The sequence below is a fragment of the Hippopotamus amphibius genome, chromosome 8, assembly GCF_030028045.1.
Source record: "Hippopotamus amphibius kiboko isolate mHipAmp2 chromosome 8, mHipAmp2.hap2, whole genome shotgun sequence".
Taxonomy (NCBI): Eukaryota; Metazoa; Chordata; class Mammalia; order Artiodactyla; family Hippopotamidae; genus Hippopotamus; species Hippopotamus amphibius.
This window is the reverse complement of record NC_080193.1, coordinates 5,887,034-5,908,182: the sequence shown is the minus strand read 5'-3', so window position 1 is coordinate 5,908,182 and position 21,149 is coordinate 5,887,034. Positions and strand designations below refer to the sequence as shown.

At 38.9% G+C, this 21,149-nt stretch overlaps 1 protein-coding gene across 10 annotated transcripts in view; it reads right to left on the bottom strand.

The window, feature by feature from the left end:
• The window catches only part of TTC28 (tetratricopeptide repeat domain 28), a 586,106-nt gene that overhangs the window by 168,791 nt on the left and 396,166 nt on the right, over positions 1-21,149 (bottom strand). For all 10 annotated transcript variants that reach the window (XR_009055063.1, XR_009055064.1, XR_009055062.1 and 7 more), the window contains one exon: positions 1,752-2,259. Coding sequence is in view for 6 of the 10 variants with exons in the window: in XM_057745050.1 (XP_057601033.1) it covers positions 1,752-2,259 (508 nt within the window). In the remaining 4 variants the exon portion in view is untranslated. The remainder of the gene's footprint in view (positions 1-1,751; positions 2,260-21,149) is intronic.

Sequence of the window (21,149 nt, the reverse complement as noted above, 5' to 3'; positions counted from 1 at the left end):
ATTTCTGACACAAGATAATAGAGAAAATATGAATTGTCCAATAAGCACAGCCTTCTACACTCCAGGTTCCAAGCCCTCCAACCTATCCTATGTGCCACTGTCTGACTTGTCTTCCTTCTAGTCAGTGTTCTCACTCCTACATTTCAAAACCTTCAGGAATTCCTGTTCACTAGCAATTCCTTGCCTAGTTTTCATAATAATCTTCTACCATCCTCTAGCACATCCCTGAAGGCTAATCATGCCACCATCCCTCAGATACGCCAACCTATTGCATCAAATGCCTTCTTTCACATACCCCTTGCCATCAATGCCATACCATTTCTGGCCAAATCTCAGCTATCCTTCAAGGTCCACCTGGGTGTCATCTTCTCCAAGAAGCTTTCCAGACTATTCCCAGCCCTCAGGGCCTCCCTTCTGGAAATTTCACGGCAACACAACATCATTAACACTGCTTTGTAGGGAGGCCACTGTTGTCCTATGTATTAGTCTTATTTTCCTAACTAAATTATAAGCTCTTTGATGGCAAGGATTTTTTTTTTTTCAAACTTCTCTATCACTTAAGGCAATTACTGCAGTAACTAGCACATAGTAACGATTCAATAAATACTTGAAATCTGTTGAATGAATATATCACACCAAGAACTTATTTCTATAGTTATTATTAGACTCTCTAGATTCTCATTCTGATCTCAAGACCATCTTCAGCATCATCTCCAGGGATTTCCCAGACTCTTTCTAACAACCATATTCACAAAACACTTGGTTACAATACGCAGAGGTAGAGGGGAGGGAGAAGTAGTGCTAAAATTATATAAAGAGAAATAAGGTTTTGTTGGTCACATAAGAAAAGGGGACTGAGTTTTACACTGCATTGCCACTAATATCCGCTAAGAATACACTAACACCAATAAGGTCATTGTCTCCTTGTTCTCTCCTCACCCTGAGTCCCTGTGGACACAACAAACCATGGGCTCCAGGCGCAAGGATGAGTTCAGCTTATACTTCTGAACACGCGTTAGTTCATCTTATACTTCTGAACACGCGTTTCTTTCATTCATTAGGTACCCACATCTATCTGGGTACAGAGGAAAGGTAACAATATCGTCTAAAAAGTAGCCAGTTACTAATACTTGTTGCTTCTTACCATTCCATATAAATTCCCCCAAATTTATCAGTGTCTTAACTGTAAGCAAGTACTATCAAAACACAGACTACAAATCTACCTTATTTAAATTTTTCAAAAATTATTTTACATTTACACCATAACTATCAATATCATTTGTGAATACACATACATTGAGGGGTAGAAAATACATTTCCTTTGGGGTTAAAGTCACCACGTAAAGAAATCCCTCTAAACAAAAAACCTCTCAAATTCCCTTTCATTGATGACTTCCTAGCAGCTTCCCTTTCATTTAAACCAAACATAGCTTTGTCTCATTTCATCCCCCTCCTCTCTAATTAGATAAATCTGATTGCTCTTCTCTCTAGACAGATTAAAAGGTTGGGGTGTTTTGTTTTTCCAGTATTTCAGAGTTCTAATCCTCAGAGCACTGTGATGACAGAAAGGATCCTGTGAGTTAGAGCAGGCAGGCTCCAAGGAAATGTATCTGAAGGAAATATACAACACACACAATGAGGAGATTCTATTGAATACAAACACACAGATTCCTGTAAAAGACAGTGGGTTACTCCAGCTATTTTCAGCCCATGGCCCTGCCCCTGGGTCCTGCAAGCAATCCTGTTCTTACCCAGATTAGAGGATGCGCGTCCTTCTGCAGCCCGGTCCTTGAGATCCTCAGCGATGCCCAGCTGCTGCTCATGGTACTGTTTCGCCCTCTCCAAATCCTGCATGCACCTGGCAGCGTGGCCCAGGCCAGCGTAGGCCCGCATCTCAATGGCCTTCTCCATCAACTCCTGGGCCAGCTCCAGCACGTAGTTGTGGTAAGACATGGCCTTGTCAAAGTTCCTCCTGTAGTGGTAGGCACTGCCCAGATTGCTGTAGGCGCGGGCCTCCTCTCGCTTGTTGCCCAGGTCCTTGGCTATCTTCAGATGCTGCTCATGGCACTGCACAGCGTTCTCAAAGTCACCCATGGCAATATACACAGCTCCCATGTTGCCGAGTTCTCGGGCTTCAGAAAGCTCGTCTTTGGATTGCTTGGCGAGAAGAACACACTGTTTGTGACTGGCCAGTGCATTGGGGTAATCTCCAATGGCTGTGTACACATGGCCCAGACTGCTCAGGGCTGATGAGGCTGCCTGGAGAGAAAGGATAAGGCAGAGAAAAGAAGGCACATCAGAAAATGGCTCTGGTTTGTTTCACCAGATAAAACGTTACAGAGTTTCCCTGTAACCATCCAATCCTATTTCCAGCGGTGTTTCTATCAGCCCTCTGCAGACCTATGCAGTACTGAAAAAGAGCACATCCAAACAGCAAGTTCCTAACAAAAGACAATGGCAATTTAATCAGTAACGTTCAATACCGAATCTCACAGAAACAGGTTGTGTGCCATATAACCTTCACCTTAGTGTAAAGACTGGACATTTCTAATATTGTGATATTATATCTCTGTTAATAGCTATGAACCTCTGCAGTATAAGAAAATGTTGAAGAAAATCAAAATTAATTATTACATATAATATAGCACAGGAAATTCATAGCAGAAATCCATGCCTGGCTCTTTGCAACCTAGGCACTTCTCAATTCTTGTTTTCTCCCAAAGCAAATGGATACATTACTAGCAAGGGAAATGTTTAGAAGGATGATTGATAATTTTGTGACCCAGGACCCACTGAAGGGTCCTATTCTCTTATCTTTGTTCCCTCAATGTGACTTCATCAGTGCTCGTTACTGTGAAGGGCTTAGATTTGATGAGCCCCAGAGGAAAACAACAGGGGAGTTACAACTACATCTCTGAATAGGGTGGTCGCCACGGGGCCTCACCACCGCTTTTTAGGCTAACATTGCTCTTCGAGCTTTGCTTTTCTTGCCTAGAGGCTCTCTCTTCTGATCTCAGCCTCTGTGCAGAAAGATGCTCTCTTCCTAGTCCCCTCACACTGCTTGCCACTCAAGCAGTTCTTGTCTAAAGAAAAGAACATGAGCCCTTTTTGCCTTTTTAAAGGTTTTAATGAAGATGACTATATTGGCATAGTGAACCAAAGGGAAACAAAAATAACAAAGATGTTACAGTTTCTAGAATCTCACCAAATGCAGATAGTTTTAGATTTTCATCTTTAGTTTCTAACTCCTTTGCAGAGACATAACAGGGAAGTTACACCAAGCTTCTCTTGCCCTTCTTTTCATTCAGCAACTTGCCTATCCTTCCCTTCCTTCACACCGTGCCTACAGCTAGAGCCACGAACGAAGGGTGCACTCTGCCACAAGTAGGCAAGTGATCTTCACGAGGGTCTCCAGGCTAGGGAATAACAATGAAGGAAGGCCCTCCTACCTGAAGTAAAGGGTATTTCTTTATCAGACGTGTTCTATGTCGGTGCACTTCAGAACACTTTTATTCATATTTTATAGTTGTGAATGGTTTGTTACCCTATTTCTTTGCCTGTGAAATAGCAGTTTTGATCAAAATAACTGAGACTGACCATCTTTACAATGCTTGCAAATTGTGTATTTGCAAAAGGTTCCATATAGTTTTAAGTTGCTTTTATCATTTCACAGATGTTCCAACAAAACGACTGAGGAAAACAGAGAGGAAATAAACACTTAGAAATGCACTTTTTTTTTCTTTTTCTGAGTGGTAGAGAGCAGAAACAAATCCATGAAAATCACAATCCTGTAGCAATGTGATTCTGGCAGAAGCAGCAATGATGTCACCAAAGAGCGTGCCACTTGGACGTGTATCGGCCTCAGGTTCCTACTTTGTGAACCTCTTTGGGATCAGAGGTTAAGACTTCTTGTCAGCACATTGCACATGGGCCTTTCTACTGCTCACAACTCCCCTCCCCATGTCTGACAATCTCTTTTCCTCCTTTGCTGCAGGCCCAGGGACTCAGTCTCTTTCCTCTCCTGTAATTGGCCCTCCCCTCCTTACTCTCTGGCGTCCTTCTGTACCCAAGCCAGGCTAGAGAGCAGAACACAGTCCACAAAACCTCCCATCTACAAATCTTTGTTGCCCTCAAAGTAAAACACATGGCTCTTTCACTATGGAGCCAGTTAACTTAGAATCAGACACACACGGTTCAAAACTGCACTGCTGTTTACTACTCTGGGATCTTTAGAAACGTAACTTCTCTGAGTCTCTGTTTTCCAGACAGATGTTTCTGGGTCCCAGCAGTAAGCCAGGAACTGAGTGTTTTCAAACTTAGCCATGAGCCTCTGTCAAATGTGTAAACCATAAATAATTCACTAGTTAATTCCAAACAGTTGATCTGGTTGGAGGTAATGAGCCCTTGAACACTGCAGGGAATAGATTTATAAGGCCTGGGGCAGGCACAGCACCCCAGGCATCACTGTTCTTAGAAACTTGTGGTTTATGGCAACTCCCAATGACAGCCCAGGGATCTTCTGCTTCTGGTTCTTCATTTCTGTAAATGCCAGGGAGACAGAGGAGCTCATTTGCTGAAGCTCTCCAAACATAAGGAAAGGGAGTATTGGGGCATTTCCCCTCTAGGGTGTGAGGGAAGAAGTAAGGATTACTGCATTAGCTCTTCCCTGGCACCTTCCTGTGACAGGCAGCACTATCAGGCTGAGACTCTTCATGCAGATGTCCTAGAAACTGGCATCTCTAGAAAGGATGATATAGTTTATGAAGCACACATCATAGCCTCTGAAACTAGAAAGGCAGCTTGATGTAGTATAAAAATAGAAAAGGATTTCGTGTCAGAGGCTCTGGCTGTGTAACCCTGATAAGTCATTCCACTTCTTCACTACTTTACACATAAAAGTATTTTCTTTATATGTAAACTGTTCTGATAATGACAGCAAATGTACTTCTCAGGGTGAGGATGGGATCATATAAAGCAGTGCATGAGAGTGTCCTGAGTAAACCGTAAAGTTCTTTGTAAATGCGTCACTAAGGTGTGGATGGATGTTTTATGACTGCAAGCTGGCTGGGCTGAGCTCTGTTACCAAGCAGAAGCCAGTAACGGCACCGAAAACATCAGTCATTATGACCAAACATCTATATTCCTATCAGTTGCCACAGGAAATGAAGACCAGTGTTTCACAGCCGCTGGGCAAATAACATGTGATGATATTTACCAGCTAAGTGAATTACAAATTAATCACTTGTCTTTGTTCCTGTTCCTGTAGAATAAGCTTAGATCTGAAACATGGTTTCAGACTGTTAAGGAGAATCTGAAGACCCATTATCTGTGGAGAATCACAGGCCCCACCTCAAGCAGATGCTGCACTTGCCACTAAGGTTCACACCGCCTTTGTATATTAATCTCTTTGAGATTTTTGTGCTAGAAAAGCAGCAGCTGCTTCCCACAGTGGAAACACTGTGGAACATCTGTATTTGAATACCTAAATGCACACAAACAGTCATGCTAACAAACTCTCTGGTTGAAATAAGACAATACTTTTCCCTTTATACAAGATATAAATTACTTGTGTTCTTGCCAAAGCCTGATTTCCAGCTGCAGACTTAGCACACAGGAGTCATTACCCCTTGCTCTGTGACCCGAATATCTGCAGAAGAATTGCACCTGACAAGTCAGTTTCATGGGACCTGAATCTAGAGAAGGAAACTTGCTCATATTTTTTCAAACCACCTTTAAGGACTTGCAGTTTGAGACATAAAATAGAGAAAGTTTAGACTACCCAAATAACCACATTGATGATACTACCATCAAATTTTATTTTGAAGAATTAAACATGTTTTCCTTCATATCTAGCATGTTTTTCCCTTTATTGTATGTATTTTCATAGGGGTTATATTTTGTGGGGTGATTAAATGCACATATAGAAAATATGTGATAAAACTGCTTATTAACTAATTGCATGCAGTTTTAAGAAAAGGGGACATGCACCCACAGCTAGTACCAGAAATACAGTTTTTCATCTTCACTGTCCAAATCCACATGCACCTTGTATTCCCTGCCAGTTCAGTGCCCACGAACCCAAAGGTACTAGGTTAACCACCTGCAACCCAAGAGGCAGAGGGAAGTAGAAGAATAGGCACAGACTCTGGAATCAGGCATGCATGGGTTCAAAGGGCAAACTGTGTGATATTGCACGAGTTATGCAACATTGCTAAGCCTCAGTTTCCCTCATGTGTAAATGAGAATATTAATACCTCATAGTGCTCTGATGAGTACTCAATAAGATAGAACTTGTAAAGAGCCCATTTCAAGGCTCACAGAAGATGCTCAAAAATTTTAGATGTTCATTTCTCTTCCTACCCTAACCAAGACAACACTCACTTAGCTTTATTCATTTCAAAGATGTGGTTGAAGATTATCAGAAAATAGAACATGATGTTATTTGTCACCACAACTAAAAAGACAACACAAGAAGCTTGTTCCACCGATGGCAAGAAGGGTCATTATTTTCATATGCTAAAGCACATTACTCATAGTACTCTTCTGCAAATGCAGGCATAAGAAAATTCACCCTATACTCCGGGGCATTTTGGAATCATTGGTATATCCAACACACAATGTTGGTAAAAGCACTTTGAGTGGTCAAAGCTTACACAGATATGAGTGTTTTGGGGTCTGTTGGTTGGTTCACTTGTTCATTCATTCATGTACTCAAGAAAATTCTCTAGACTCAGAGTCAACTAATTTTCGACAAAGGAGCAATGGAGAAAGGACAGTCTTTTCAAAAAATGGTGCTGGAACAACTGGACATTCACATGCAAAGAAAGTGATTCTAGAAACAAACTTTATACCTTTCATACAAATTGACTCAAAATGGATCACAGACCTAAATGTAAAATGCAAAACTATACAACTCCTAGAAGATAAGAGAAATTCTAGGGGACCTGGGGTTTGGCAATGAATATTTATTCATTGATTGATTGATTGCTGCATTGGGTTTTCATTGCTGCCCGCGGGCTTTCTCTAGTTGTGGCAAGCAGGGGCTACTCTTCATTTCGGTGCATGGGCTTCTCTTGTTGCGGAGCATGGGCTCTAGGCACACAGGCTCCAGTAGTTGCAGCACACGGGCTCAGCAGCTGTGGCGCATGGGCTTAGTTGCTCCACGGCATGTGGGATCTTCCCGGACCAGGGCTCAAACCTGTGTCCCCTGCATTGGCAGGCAGATTCTTAACCACTGTGCCACCAGGGAAGCCCGGCAATGAATTTTCAGATAAAACACCAAAGGCATGACCCATGACAGAAAAATTGTTTAGCTGGACTTCATTAAAATTAATATCTGTGCTCTGCAAAGGATACCATTAAGAGAATGAAAAGAGAAGCTGCTGGCTGGGAGAAGATATTTGCAAAACACATATCTGACAAAGGACTTGAATCCGAAATATACAAACACAAAAAACAAAGAAACTTAAAACTCAACAAGAAAACAACCCAATTTAAAAATGGGCAGAAGACTTGAACAGATACCTCACCAAAGAAGATACAGTTGTCCCTCAGTATCTGCGAGGGACTGGTTCCAGGAATCCCCACGATATTGAAATCTGCGGATGCTCAAGTCCCTCTTGTAAAATGGCACGGTATTTGCACATAACCTATGCACATCCTCCTATATTCCTTAAATCATCTCTAGATGACTTACAATGACCAATGCAATGTACATACAATGTAAATAATTGCTAGTACATGGCAAATTCAAATTTTGCTTTTTGGAACTTTCTGGAATTTTTTTCAAATATTTTTGATCTGTGGTTTGTTGAATCTATGGATGCAGAACCATGAATATGGAGGGCTAACTGTATAGAGATGGCAAAGAAGCATATGAAAAGATGCTCCACATCATATGTCATCAGGGAATTGCAAGTTAAAACAACAAGGAGATACCACTACACAGCTATCAGAATGGTGAAAATCCAAGACAACTGACAATATCAAATCCTGGTGAAGATGTGGAGCAATAGGAACTCTCATTCACTGCTAATGGGAATGTAAAATGGGACAGCCACTTTGGAGGATGGGTAGTTTCCTACAAACATACTCATAGCATATGATCCAGTAATCATGCTCCTGAGTATTTACCTTAATGAAATGAATACTTATGGCCACACAAAAACCTGCACATGAATGTCTGTAACACCTTTACTCATAATTGTTCAAAACTGGAAGCAATCAAGATGTCTTTCAATAGGTGAAAGGATACATAAAATTTGGTACATCCTTCTAATGGAATATTATTCAGCACTAAAAGGAAAATGAGCTACCAAGCCACAAAGAGATATGAAGGAAACCTTAAATATACATTCTTTAATGAAAGAATCCAGTCTTAAAAGACTACACACTGTATTATCTCAACTACATGACACTCTGGGAAAGACACAAAGCAAAAAAATCAGTGGTTTCAGCAGGGGGAAAAGGATAGAGCACAGCGGAGTTTGGATACAGGGCATCATACCTTTGTCAAAACCCATAGGCTATACAACACCAATAGTGAACCCTAGTGTAAACTATGGACTTTAGTTAACAATAATATATCAATATTGGTTTGTCAATTGTAACAAATGTACCACACTAACAGAAGATGCTACTAAGAGGAGAAACTGAGTGGGAAAGAGAGAGGGAAGGGGGGAACTCTTTGTACTATCTGCTCAATTTTCTGTGAATCTAAAACTGCTTTAAAAATGAAGTCTTTTAGTTAAAAATTAATAAATAAATTGGAGTTTTCTTCATTGGGGGAGTGGGTAATTCTAGGCAATGGAAACAGCACAAGCAAAGGCATGAAGTATGACAAAGTGTGTAATGATTAGAGACCAAGAAGCCAGTTAGACCTGGGAGCGGGGATAGTAGCTGGAGGGGAGTCTGGAAAGGCGGGTTTGGATGAATTCTTTGTGTCCATCAATTTGTAAAATCTAATGCCTTTCCATGTATGTTGTTTCATTTCCTTATTATAACAACCCTTCCAAGTGTATGCTGTTATTATTAAATTCATTTGTGAGATAATGCTAGACTTGAGATAAAATGACATGCCTAAAAATACACCATTGATAGCATTGACAACAAAGCCAGGGTTCAGGTCCACAGACATCAGACTCTAGCTCTCGTGCTCATCTGACTACAAACAGTTTAGCCTCTATTGAAGAATTTAAAATCCACCCAGGGGGCAATAACAGCCACAGTTTAAGCAGGGGACTGACAGGATCAGAGTCATACCTTCATATATTTCTAAGAAGTAGCTGAAAAGCAGGGAGATCAGTAGTAACAACAACAAAATGCTTAACTAAAATAATGACTAATTAGAATATAATAAGATCAATTTTAAGCACTAATGATATTAGGGTAGGCTTTAGGGATATTCACAAATATGCTGACACCTCTCCTTTGAAGCAGGTAAGACTGCACATCCCTGCCTGCATGAAGTCAGGTGTGAGTGGCTATGTGACCTTTTTTGGCCAATCAATGTGATTATACCCATGTAAAGCTTTAAGAACCAGCGCTTGCTTCACTACGTTTTCTCTTCTCTTTGCTACACACTGTTCCGTCAGAATTGAACTTTGTGACAATCACAGCAATGCGGAACAGAGCCCTGGCTGACCTGTAATGAATACACAGTGGGCACAAGAAATAAACCACTATGATCTGGGAATTTACTATTATTGCAGCAAAACCTGGCCTAGCCTAACCAGTACAATACTGAGCATAAAGTAATAATTTTCATGCTCCAATCACTATAGTTATAGTTGACACTATCTAGTGGTTCAATTATTTGAATTACCATAGATTTCTGGATGATGAAATTTTAGTCATTTTTATAGAAAAACTAAATTTGAAGAGAATTAGGTACCAAAAAACAGAAACTTAGCTAATCTTTAAAAATCTGTATTAACCCTGACACAAGGATCTACCTGGTAGTAATTTACCCACATTGCAGACTTATTTAGGGAGAATCAACAGCCACCCGAATACAAACCTGTAGAAACAGAAGACTGAATCATGTTTTGTGGGGTCTATACACTCCTACAGTCTTAAATGACATTCACTCCCTATTTAGTGAGTGTACTATAGCCTTAGTCAGCAATTAAGCTGATAAAGTAATTCTGTATAAAAAGTTAAATGATGGTCACAAATGTCTAGAATTGCTTACTCAATAGTAACACAAAACCAACTGTACAAAAATAATTTTAAAAATGTATAATCTATATTGTTGAGGACATTGTCCATGATACCACCTGATGTCATCTTTATAAGGACCACTGGAAAAATTTCTTTCAGATTTCAATGCTTCTACCAAGCAGCTGCTATACTTTTATCTTGAGAAAAATGTGAATCTTATAAGTAGTCACGTTTACCTTTTTGTTTGAGTCACCAGGAGGCTTATGATTTCATACAGAGCCTCCTTTTAATAGCCGGATAGAATCCCATAATATGTACAAACTCTACCCTGGCTTCGGCATATGATATGATCCTAATTCTCTCATTACTCTGATTTCTTCCCTTTTATGTTTTGTTTCCCGCTCCTACAAATCCTTCTTGGATTACAATAGAGAAAAAACAAATCAGCAAAACACAAACAAAAACCAGTTAAATGTTAAGGCTCTTGGTAGGGAGAAAGCTTCCTGAAATGGGATCTCTAAGAATTGTGAACTCACAGCCACAGCCTGAAGAAGAGATCTAAATACCACATAAATAGGGAAAATTTTAATTACATGATCTTTAGTAGTCGTCAATCATTTCATGTTGTACATGTTCAATAACTGGCGTCGGGTTTAGGATAATCAGTCTAACCAGTTTGTCCCAATTCCTAAACTTAGAGTTGGAGGAATATTCTGCAGTTATTACTAAAAAGGTAAGAGACACCACAATGAGAAGCTGATGCACCGCGACAAAGAGTAGCCTCCGCTCGCCACAACTAGAGAAAGCCCATGTGCGGCAATGAAGATTAATGTAGCCAAATAAATAAATTAATTAATTTTTAAAAAAAGGTAAGAGAGTGATTTGTGTACATCTGAATTCTTTCTACCATATAGTTGTAATAGTTGGTTCAACTCTATTACTATGAGCTTAGAGAGCAGTTAGTGACAGTTTTACAGCTTCTCCATAGTAACCTGACAGCTTTTTCTAATACTGTGGGGTCAGAGGAGCTTTCACAATAATTATTTTTATCCAAATTATATTAGGGTTGAAAGAATAATACAATGCCAGAAAGATCTATTACCTAGACCTAAGAGTTGCTATCACAGGTGATAAATTATTTATAATGCCCAGCATTAACACAGCAATGTTTTCAAACCAAGAATTTGTAAATGTCCTTTGCAGATGCAAATTAACAGATTAATAAGGAAACAAGCTTTCTTGTATGAGAAGCTGGGATGACAGATTAGCTATTAAGAGCAATTTATAGGTCATAAGATATGAAAGTTGGCAAGAAACACTACCTCTGCTGGCTCTATAAATAGTAAAACTGCATTTAGTTTCCCAAAGGTATCCTGTTAGACATTTTAATTATACCATAAAAACTGCCAGAATTTATAACGAATTCATTTTTTTTTAAACTTGATGCTCCATGTAAACTTGATTCAATACAACAGGCATCTGTGCTATGTGCTGTAACTGCCAAGCTGCGGCCAATGCAAGAGCGTGTGCTACTTCCTCGTGAAGGACTTCAGATGATGAGGCTGATGCTAAACGTCAGAGGAAAGAAATGTTCCTCCCTAACACCTCCTCCAGGTTACTTAAGGATTCTCCTCCCTCCTTTACACCTTTAACACCTTCCACTGCAGCCACATGCTATCCCCCTCTAGAAAGATTTTTATAAAGAATTCCGCTCTACATAGCTCTTCGACCACAAGATGGTGACCAAGTAAAAGTCCTAGAGTCTGGTAGTCCTATTAGGAAGTTGAGTTTGATTTGGGATAAATTCTCTTATGCACTTGAAATAATCAGTTAAGATGATTTTGGGAAACTTATTTCCCACTCTCAGTTTCACCCTACATCTTCGTTTTTTATTTGGGGGAGTGATAGGCAGAAAATTTAGTCTCAAATTAGTTTTTTACAGCATAATTCACTCAAGTTTCTTATGCAATAATTTGACCTAAGTTAAGAGAGATATTCTACCATAGCACTGTTTTAGCCCAATCAAAACTATTCCATTCCACACTTGCCAGCCAACCTGAATTTTAGTGGACTATAAAACATCATTCTGTAGGGAGTTGGAATGTAGTCAATCACCCTTCAAAGACTGAATCATAAAATCTGGCTTTGGCTGAGCAGGATATAATGGAGAAATGTGGAGAGAAAGAAAGATGGAAAACACATATGTGTTCAAGTGCACATACAAGACATTTCTTGGAAGGAAGAAAACCCAAGAAAAGGACAGCTTATTTACAAGGACAGGCAGATAACAATTTAAACAAGAAATCTTTTAATTGGATGGAAAAGTGTCCTCAAGAATCTTGGAAAGATGTTAGGAAATTAAGAAACAACTGAGAACTTCTGCTACCATCCATGAAGGAGTATCATTATGGCCCTCCCACTAGAAAGAACAGGCCCTAATGCAGGCTGAGACCTGAAATTCATGGGTTCTAACTGTTAAGGAAAAAATGGCCCACAGTCTCAGCTCTCTGTACTTTCGCTCATTCTGGCAGATTCAACTTCTATCCCTGTTGGATGATTCCAAACTCAGATTTCAGAATAAGAGACAGAGGATTTTAGATCTGGAAGAGGCCTTATAGATCACCTAATTCATCGGTTTTCAAACTTTGTTTAAATCAAATTAAAAATACATGTGATTTACATGATTAAAAGTGTCATTTTTTAGGTTACTTAGACTAGGGTGCACCTTTCTCCCAGCACCCTTAGGAGAATCTATGGCACCCTGCAGGTTTGAAAAACCACTTACCAGTGTTACTTTTTTTTTTTTTTAAGAATTTTATTGAGATATAATTGACATACAATAAACTGCATATATTTAAAGTGTACAATTTGATTTTTTTTTTCTTATTAGTAACATGTACATGGCAATCCCAATCTCCCAATTCATCTCACTCCAACGTTACTTCTCAATGTCTTTAGATATAGAAACTAAGACTGAGAGATGTCAAGTACCCTGGCAGCAAGTCAACCTGCTAATGACCAGGCAGGACTAGAGACCAAATCTTCAGGCCCCCCAGCTGGTACCCTCCTCACTGTGCTTTGCCCACATTCCATCACACCATCTCACAGTCACCTCAAACTCAAGCCTTCATTGCCTTTCCTAAGTCTGTCTTGTGATTTCCATGATTAATGAAAGAAGCGAACATTATCACTATTTCTTCCAACAACTGGTTAAAAGCTCAGTGTTATTGACTTTTCCCTGCCTTTTGGCCCTCATATTCAGCAGCCACCCAAGACCAGCTTTACCAGACCTGTGAAATTATAATTACACTAGTTTTTATTTAATAATCTTCACTTTAATGCCAACTGTTTATATACCAGATCCACTTAGAATTAATTTCTGACAGTTTTATTTTAAATAATAAATATTATCTTTAAAGTTATGCGACAATGTTAACAGATAAGGTTTGTAATATATTTTAAATACATACTGCTCTTCTCTCTAAAATCCAAGACAGCTATTTAGTGACAAATTCAGTGGCAAACTTTAATAACTTTAGTCAAACTTTAGTAACTCTTCTAACAGCTACTAATTCTGTCTCCTGAATAATAATGAACTTAGCAATTTCAGGGTAACGCAGGGACTAGAACTGTCTAGATTTAAACAGGCCATCTTCCTGACTCTGTTCTTGTTTCCTTATCTATAAAGTGGAGGTAATGATATCTATCTCATGGGATTGTTATAAGCATACACTTAAAGAGCTTAGAATCGTGTCTGGCATATTACATGTATTCAATCACTGCTGGCTGTTATTATAGATGCTAAACACCAATAAAATTGAGTAAATCAAGTATTTTTAAAGTCATATATTTATATTCATTTAATGTTTTATACATTTACTTAAAATTTAAATGTATTAAATTAGTACCTGCCTTCCTCTCTCTCATTATATTAATTTAAAAACCTGAAAATGTCATTTCCCTTTTGTGACATTTGTCACTGTTCCTTTGGCACAGAAATTATTTGGGCATGCAATCACAAAAACATTCCTTTTTGGGAATCCTCAAAGAAAGAAGACATCACACCAAGATCTAAAAAAGGAACACTATAAGTAACTGAAGAAAAACGAAAATTTTAATTAAGATCTTAAATTACATTTTAAAATATTAGCTTATCATAAAAATATCCAAACTGCTAGGTTTGGGTTAAATATAGGTTTTACCGATTGATAAAATTTCTAATTCCAAGTATGACCAAATTCTTCATCTTGTTAGTTATTAATTTTGTTTTTCAGTGGTATGCTTGTTTTGGATAAAAGTGAATATCAGAAAATGTACTAAAGTATTAAAAGAAATATGTTCTAAAGCAAAAAAGTGATGATTCATATATTTTCTATTTAAAGCAATAAGAAAAGATGCAAGATATGGGTGAAGGGAAGAGGAACACAGCATGCGATAGGTCAGACTAGGCCTTCCTGAAGCCAAGAGTTGTCTTTCTCATCTGTGAAACTTCAGATCCAGCATAACACCTGGCACATAGCAGGCACTCAGCAAACACTTGAAGAACAAATCAAACTGACAGTCATGGGACTTTCAGTCTGCACAAGGATATAAAAGAAGAAAACTCCATCCTCCGCGGTAAGAATGCCAGAATGAATGTGCAGTACCAATACCTCAACCTCAACCTTTCTGTTTAAGCAAAATTCTGATGCACTAAAACTTTCCTACAGCTCTATGAATAGGAAGTCCATAGACAAAGGTGCTTCTAGGTTACCACCTTGGTGTCTGTATGCCCAGAACTCATGGTCCGTCATATCTGTCCTTGTTCTTCTATCTGCTGCTCCTCATCTAATCGGCTACATTCTTGCTCAGTCTTATGAAATCTCCCTTTTACCTTTACATTGGTCACTTGAGAAATGAAACGATTAAACAGGAGCCACTATTATTTTTATTATAATACTGTTTTTTACTAAGAATGATTATAATGGCACCCCCAATTAGAGTCTAGGGAATTTAATCTGGGAACCATTTAAATATTTCTTAGAAAAAAAAAATTATAATAATAAGTATGACTATTATTCATTGAGAGTCAGGCATACCACATTTCATCAAATCAAAGTTGCCATCGCTTTAAGAAGCACTTTACAATAAAGAGACCAAGATGTTACAATTAAGTAATGAGAGTGTGCTTTCTTATTGATTGTAAAATCATCCTAGAGATTATCATACTAAGAGAAGTAAGTCAGAAGGAGAAACACAAATACCATATGATATCACTTATATGTGGAATCTAAAATACAACACAAATGAACATATCTACAAAACAGAAACAGACTCACAGATATAGAGAACAGACCTGTGGTTGCCAAAGGGAGGAGGGGGAATGGAAGAATTGGGAGTTTGGGATTAGCAGATGCAAACTATTATATATAGGAAGAATAAACAACAAGGTCCTACCGTACAGCACAGGGAACTATATTCAATATCCTGTGATAAGCCATAATGCAAAAGAATATGAAAAAGAATATATACATGTATAACTGAGTCACTTTGCTGTAGAGTGGAAATTAACAACGTAAATTAACTATACCTCAATAAAACCTAAAAAAAATTTAAATCATCATGATTTCAAAGATACTAAAACATGAAAAAAATGTGCATTTTAGAGTCAATAAATGATGATGTATCAGATGCCTTTTTTACATCATCCCAAATCCTCACCAGACCTCTCAGAGGTAGGAATTTTTACCTTAATTTGCAGATGAGGAAACAGACATCATTAAACAACTGGTCCAAAGTCAAAATAACTAATAAATGACAAGAGTGGGATTTAAACCTAAGACTACCTAACTGCAAATCTGAGCATTTCCATCATACGGCACTTCCTCCTCCAGAAATCTCAGACAAAAAATAAGGAAAACAGCAAGAGCACTTGCTCTGAAAGGGACTAGTTATTATTGCTGTTCACAATTAGGTGCTTAGACCAGCTTAGTAGTAGGCAGGTGTTTCTAATTTGCAATATTTAATAAAAAATGGCTATTGTCAAATTGTATCACAAACTGGATACAGACTCAGAATTTTACTAGAACCAAAGGAAAGAAAACCTGCAACAATTTGGCTATATTGTTGTTTTCTGAGTAAAATAATGTTTTACTCTCTACCCCCTAGATATAAAAACTACCTTTGGATGTCTTCAAGTTTGCCAACCTACCTTTGAATCTCAAAAGAGATGTATTTTATTTGATTAATATTATTCTCAGGATTATATATAAATGCTTAGATATGAAGTGAAGAGTTTAGGAATGTGCCAAGTCTAGGACTGGTTAATGTGTCTGGCATGCCTGAAAAATCCCAGAAAGCTGCTCCCAAATGTCTGCAATTACAGACATTCAAAAGATGCGTTGTGATTCAGGTTTAAGTTTACTCCATTTAGGGATAGAGGTGGTTTTCAACAATGATATTGGGCTATGAATTCAGGCAGGACCGTTTAAATGTGCCTTAGTAATGCACGTGTGCTGGGAGCTCAACAGGAAGAGTTAGCCGAACTTTTCAAATGGCAGGGTCTATTTCCAGAAGGTTCCATTCAAAGTATTACGGTATTAAATAGAGCCTGCTGTAAGTCGTGTAGTTTAATGGAAACCTCAGAAGCCTCTTTCTAAAAATATTTGGGATTAGAAATGGATTGGTTTACCTTGCTCGTAGTAGATGGTGAAAGGGGAGGTGATGATTTGGTCACTGTTAAAGAGAAAAAGCAGTGGGAAGGAGAAGATGAAGTGGTGAGTGATGACATTTCTGCCAATCCCCCCTTCCAGATGGGGGTGGGATACAGCTTTTTCCTGCTCTGGCTTCTGCCCAAGAAAGTAGCAGCACATTTTCCCCACAATAAAGTACATGTTGTATCATATCTGATTACACCTACGGCTTATTTTACCTAATTTTATAGTTCAGAAGAAGAGGAAAGAGGGAGAAAATGAAGGAGAAAACATGAGGTTAAATAAAGTTTTGCTTCCCAAGTTCTAAGTAACTTAATTGGTAGTGACTTCATTCTGTGCTTACTTATGTGCCTGGAATCTAAGAAAACTAGATAGAGATGCTGAATAGAGGGAGTAATTAAGTGAGAGTAAGGGTTAAGATTAACCTCTTGTATATAGAAGAGATGCAAAATAAAGAATGGAAAGAAGTGACAAAATGCTAGTATTAAAACATTAATCTACCAGAAATAATTTTTCATAAATGAGAAAGTGCAACAATTTGAATTTAAAAGAAACACAAAGCCTTGATTTGCATTCAGTGAGTTGTCAGAAAGACAGAACTGATTTTTTAACCTAATTTTTAGTGTAATAAAATTAAACTCGCTGAACTGGTGATAAAAGGCAGAGGCCACTATCCTCTAGGCTCCAGTCAGGGAGTTGCCAGCCTTTTACAGCAGCATCCAGATGTGCCCAAGTGAGTTACATTTCCCCCTGGGATGCTTCTTCCAACATCTTCTCTCTAACAAGATAAATAGTGGTCCTCACACTTCTCATGGGTGCCATCGGAGCCAAAACCAGAGCAGTGCATTAAACGCGTGTTGGGTACTTGAGAGCAATGTGGTGATTAAGTCAGCTGGGGGCATCAAGGATGTGCTTCAGGGGGTTGGTAATAAGAGTCTGGGAGATATATTCATCACTGGATACTTAATAAAATCCTCCGCATAACAATGCCCGCTGGGAATTCTAAGTAACTCGAGCATACTGTGAATACCAGCTGCATTCAAAGGAGATTGGCCTCACCACAATGGCAGAATCTAGATCGGCATTGTAGGCACTTTACTTCCAGAGACATCAAGAAAATGAATGTTTTTCAAAACTAACAAAGCATAGTTAAAATTTATTTATTCACTCATTCATTCAACAAACACTTGAGAGCCTAATATGTCCTAGGCCCTGGGAAGATAAAGACAAATGAGATAAGGCATCTGCTGCACAGCTTGGCAGACTGACTGGGAAAAGTAGAAGCAATAGACTTTTGGATGACTAGGACAAAGAGAAACCCCCAAGTTTCTCAACTTCTGTCAGAAATCTCAGTAAAACAACAGTAAAAGAATAAAAAAAGCTGTAAGCCCATAAAAACAAAAAGATTGAGAAAGATGCCAGCAGATGAGAGATATCCACCAAATTCTGGAAGATGGAAAGAAGATGGATGATGGTAACTGATTTAGTAGGACAGAGAAAACAGAAACTAAACTGCCTGCAAGGAGGAGCGCCAAGTCCAGCTGCAGAAGGCTGGAAAGAAGCAGGAGTTGAGGCACGAAGGCTTCTAAGTTCAGGGGAAGGGATGCAGGGTTGAAACAGAGGATGGGATATAAACTTATATAAGAAGCAATTAGAGCCTAGATCTCCCCCAATCTGGCAAAAGATGGAAGCCTACTTTCTGCAGATGTTTAGAGGTGAAGATAGAAATGAAATGCTATACTAAAAAAATCAGAGGATCAGTAAAAATCTGCATTCTGAATGGGGAGATTCTCCTCACCCGGCACCCCTCTTCACATTACAAGCCCCTTTGCTCTGCTCAGTTTCTGCTAAGCTGGCAGCTACATGTATATCTTCTGGAAGCAGACTGGAAGTTTCTGGGGAAACTGGTCCAAAGAAAAGATGTGCACATACTTACATGAGGGGATTCCCCAAATGAAAAAAAAAATAATTCTGTCTTTTCAACCTACAGTGAAATCTCTCTGTGCATAAGACCCACCCAACCATACAGAGGCTCTCATCAGTTCTTAGTGCCTCACTCCTAATATAAGCAGCCAGCCAAAGATTACCAGACACCTGAGGAAATCTCTGACATGAAAGACAGTGACTGAAATGAACAAACAAACAAAGAATTTACAACGGAAGAGATACAATGAGGGGATGAAAAAAAAAACTTTCAAAAAAATATAGTCTTCAGGGACATAAAATAACATACTGCAACCATGAACACAAAGTGCCGCACAAAGGAAAATTCAGAGAGAAGCCTTCAAAATTTTAAATGACAGCAGAAAATAAGCATATGAAGTAGAACAAATTGAAGAAGAATGTTACATCACAAGAAGTAGGATTTGAAACAATAACAAAGAAATAGAAAAGAGGGAGCAGGACAGATAATCCAATCAGAGGATCAACCCAAGAAGCCTAACATCGGACTAATAAAGCTCTAGCTACGGAGAACAAAGACAAAGGATAGGAGTAAACTGTCCAAAAAAATTTTTTAAGAAAATTTCCCAGAAATTTTACACATGAGACCCAGACAGTGAAAAAGAAGAATAAATGCCCGCTATAAACAGGGATAAAGAAAAGATCCCAAAATATTCCAGAGAGAAAAATCTGCTAATAAACAAATAATTAGGAATCAGAGTAGCACTGGGCTTCTCAACAGCAACTGAAAGTAAAAGACAATGGATCAAACACTGTCAAAATTCTGGGAGAATATCATTCCAATCTAGAATTATATTCCTAGCCAAACTATCAGTCAAAGTTGAGGGCAGAATTAAAGAATTTTGAGACGCTTAAAGTCTCAAAAACTTTACCTATCATGCATCTTTTCTCAGGGAACTAATGAGGATGTGTGCCAGTAACATATGGGTATAAACCCAGGGGGAAAAAAAAAGATGCAATCTAGGAAACCAAGGCTACAAGACAGTAAAGAGGCAAAGGGAATTCTCAGAATCACAGGAGAGGTCTGCTGTGCAGGGGCCTACAGAACAAAGAGTGAAGTTTGGACCAGTACACAGAGGCCTGCAAGAAGGATTTCTCCAGAAGAAGGAAAAAAAAAAAAAAGGTATGGATTATTTGATATGTTTGGCACTCTAGAAAGGAGATTTCTAGTTCCGTTCGAAAGTCTTATGTTAGTGACTGGCACATAGAAAAGCAAGCAAAACCACAGCAACAACAAAAACTACAGTAGTGATTAATTCTGATTTTGCAACATGTAAAGATCACTGGGCAGTGTGAAGAACAGACTGTGGCGGGGCAGGACTGGAGGCAGGGGAGATAGGTTAGCAGCTGAGTGACAAAGTCTGGAAGCAGCAGCAGTAGTAGGGATCAAGGTGAGGCCAATTTAAGGGAGTGGAGAGCTGGACTGGTAACTTCTGATACAAGCTCAATCTGTAACCTTAACCACAGTCTTGCTGATGAAGAGCTAAGGCAAAAAGAGAATTCTGAAAGGAAGAAAAAAAGGGGAGCATCATCATAATCAGTTAATTAACTGGGTGGAGCACTAAGCATTGCTTTTCTCATTAAGACGGCTAAGTAATTTCAAGACGACTCAACAAATCTACTTACTACTAGAGCATTGTGCTGGCCCTTTACAAGCAACAGGGTTAGGAATGTATCATTATTCCCCATTTTACTGATGAGGCATGGAGAGGTGAAGTATTGCATCCATGGTCACCCAGCTGAAAAGTGTCAAAGGATTCAAACCCAAGCTAGCTGGCCCCACAACCTAGTCTCATAACGCTTCTAACAACTACTTAATATAATAATTATCACCTCCTGAGTACTCTGTGTCAGGCACTGGGCTAAACATTTTACATGTGTTAACACATTTAATCTTCAGAACAATCCTATGAGATAGATACTAGTATCATCCCCATTTCACAGGTGAGAGAGAAAGTGACCTGCCAAAGGGCATCTAATTAGTAAGTGCTAGGATTCAAGCCCAGTCATTCCAGGTTAAGAATGAGCTGTGCTATAGGGTGCTGCCTCTTGTACCACTGGATCATATCACCTTCTCTGAAGTTACCTTGATTCCTCTAAATCTCCTTCTTTCCCTAGATCCAGTCATGGGCAGTGATGGGCACATCTTATGGAGGTATGTATGTCTTATGTAGCACATGGTGGCCTGGTGGCCAGCAAACATGCTTTCTTTGGTTCACTCAGTGTTTTCTGCTTTTCTTTTAATTCGGAAACCTCATAACAATTCAGGTTTTCAACTTCCCTGCGGGGGTGTGGAACCAGATCTGACAACACCAACCCATACTGTCTCTTACA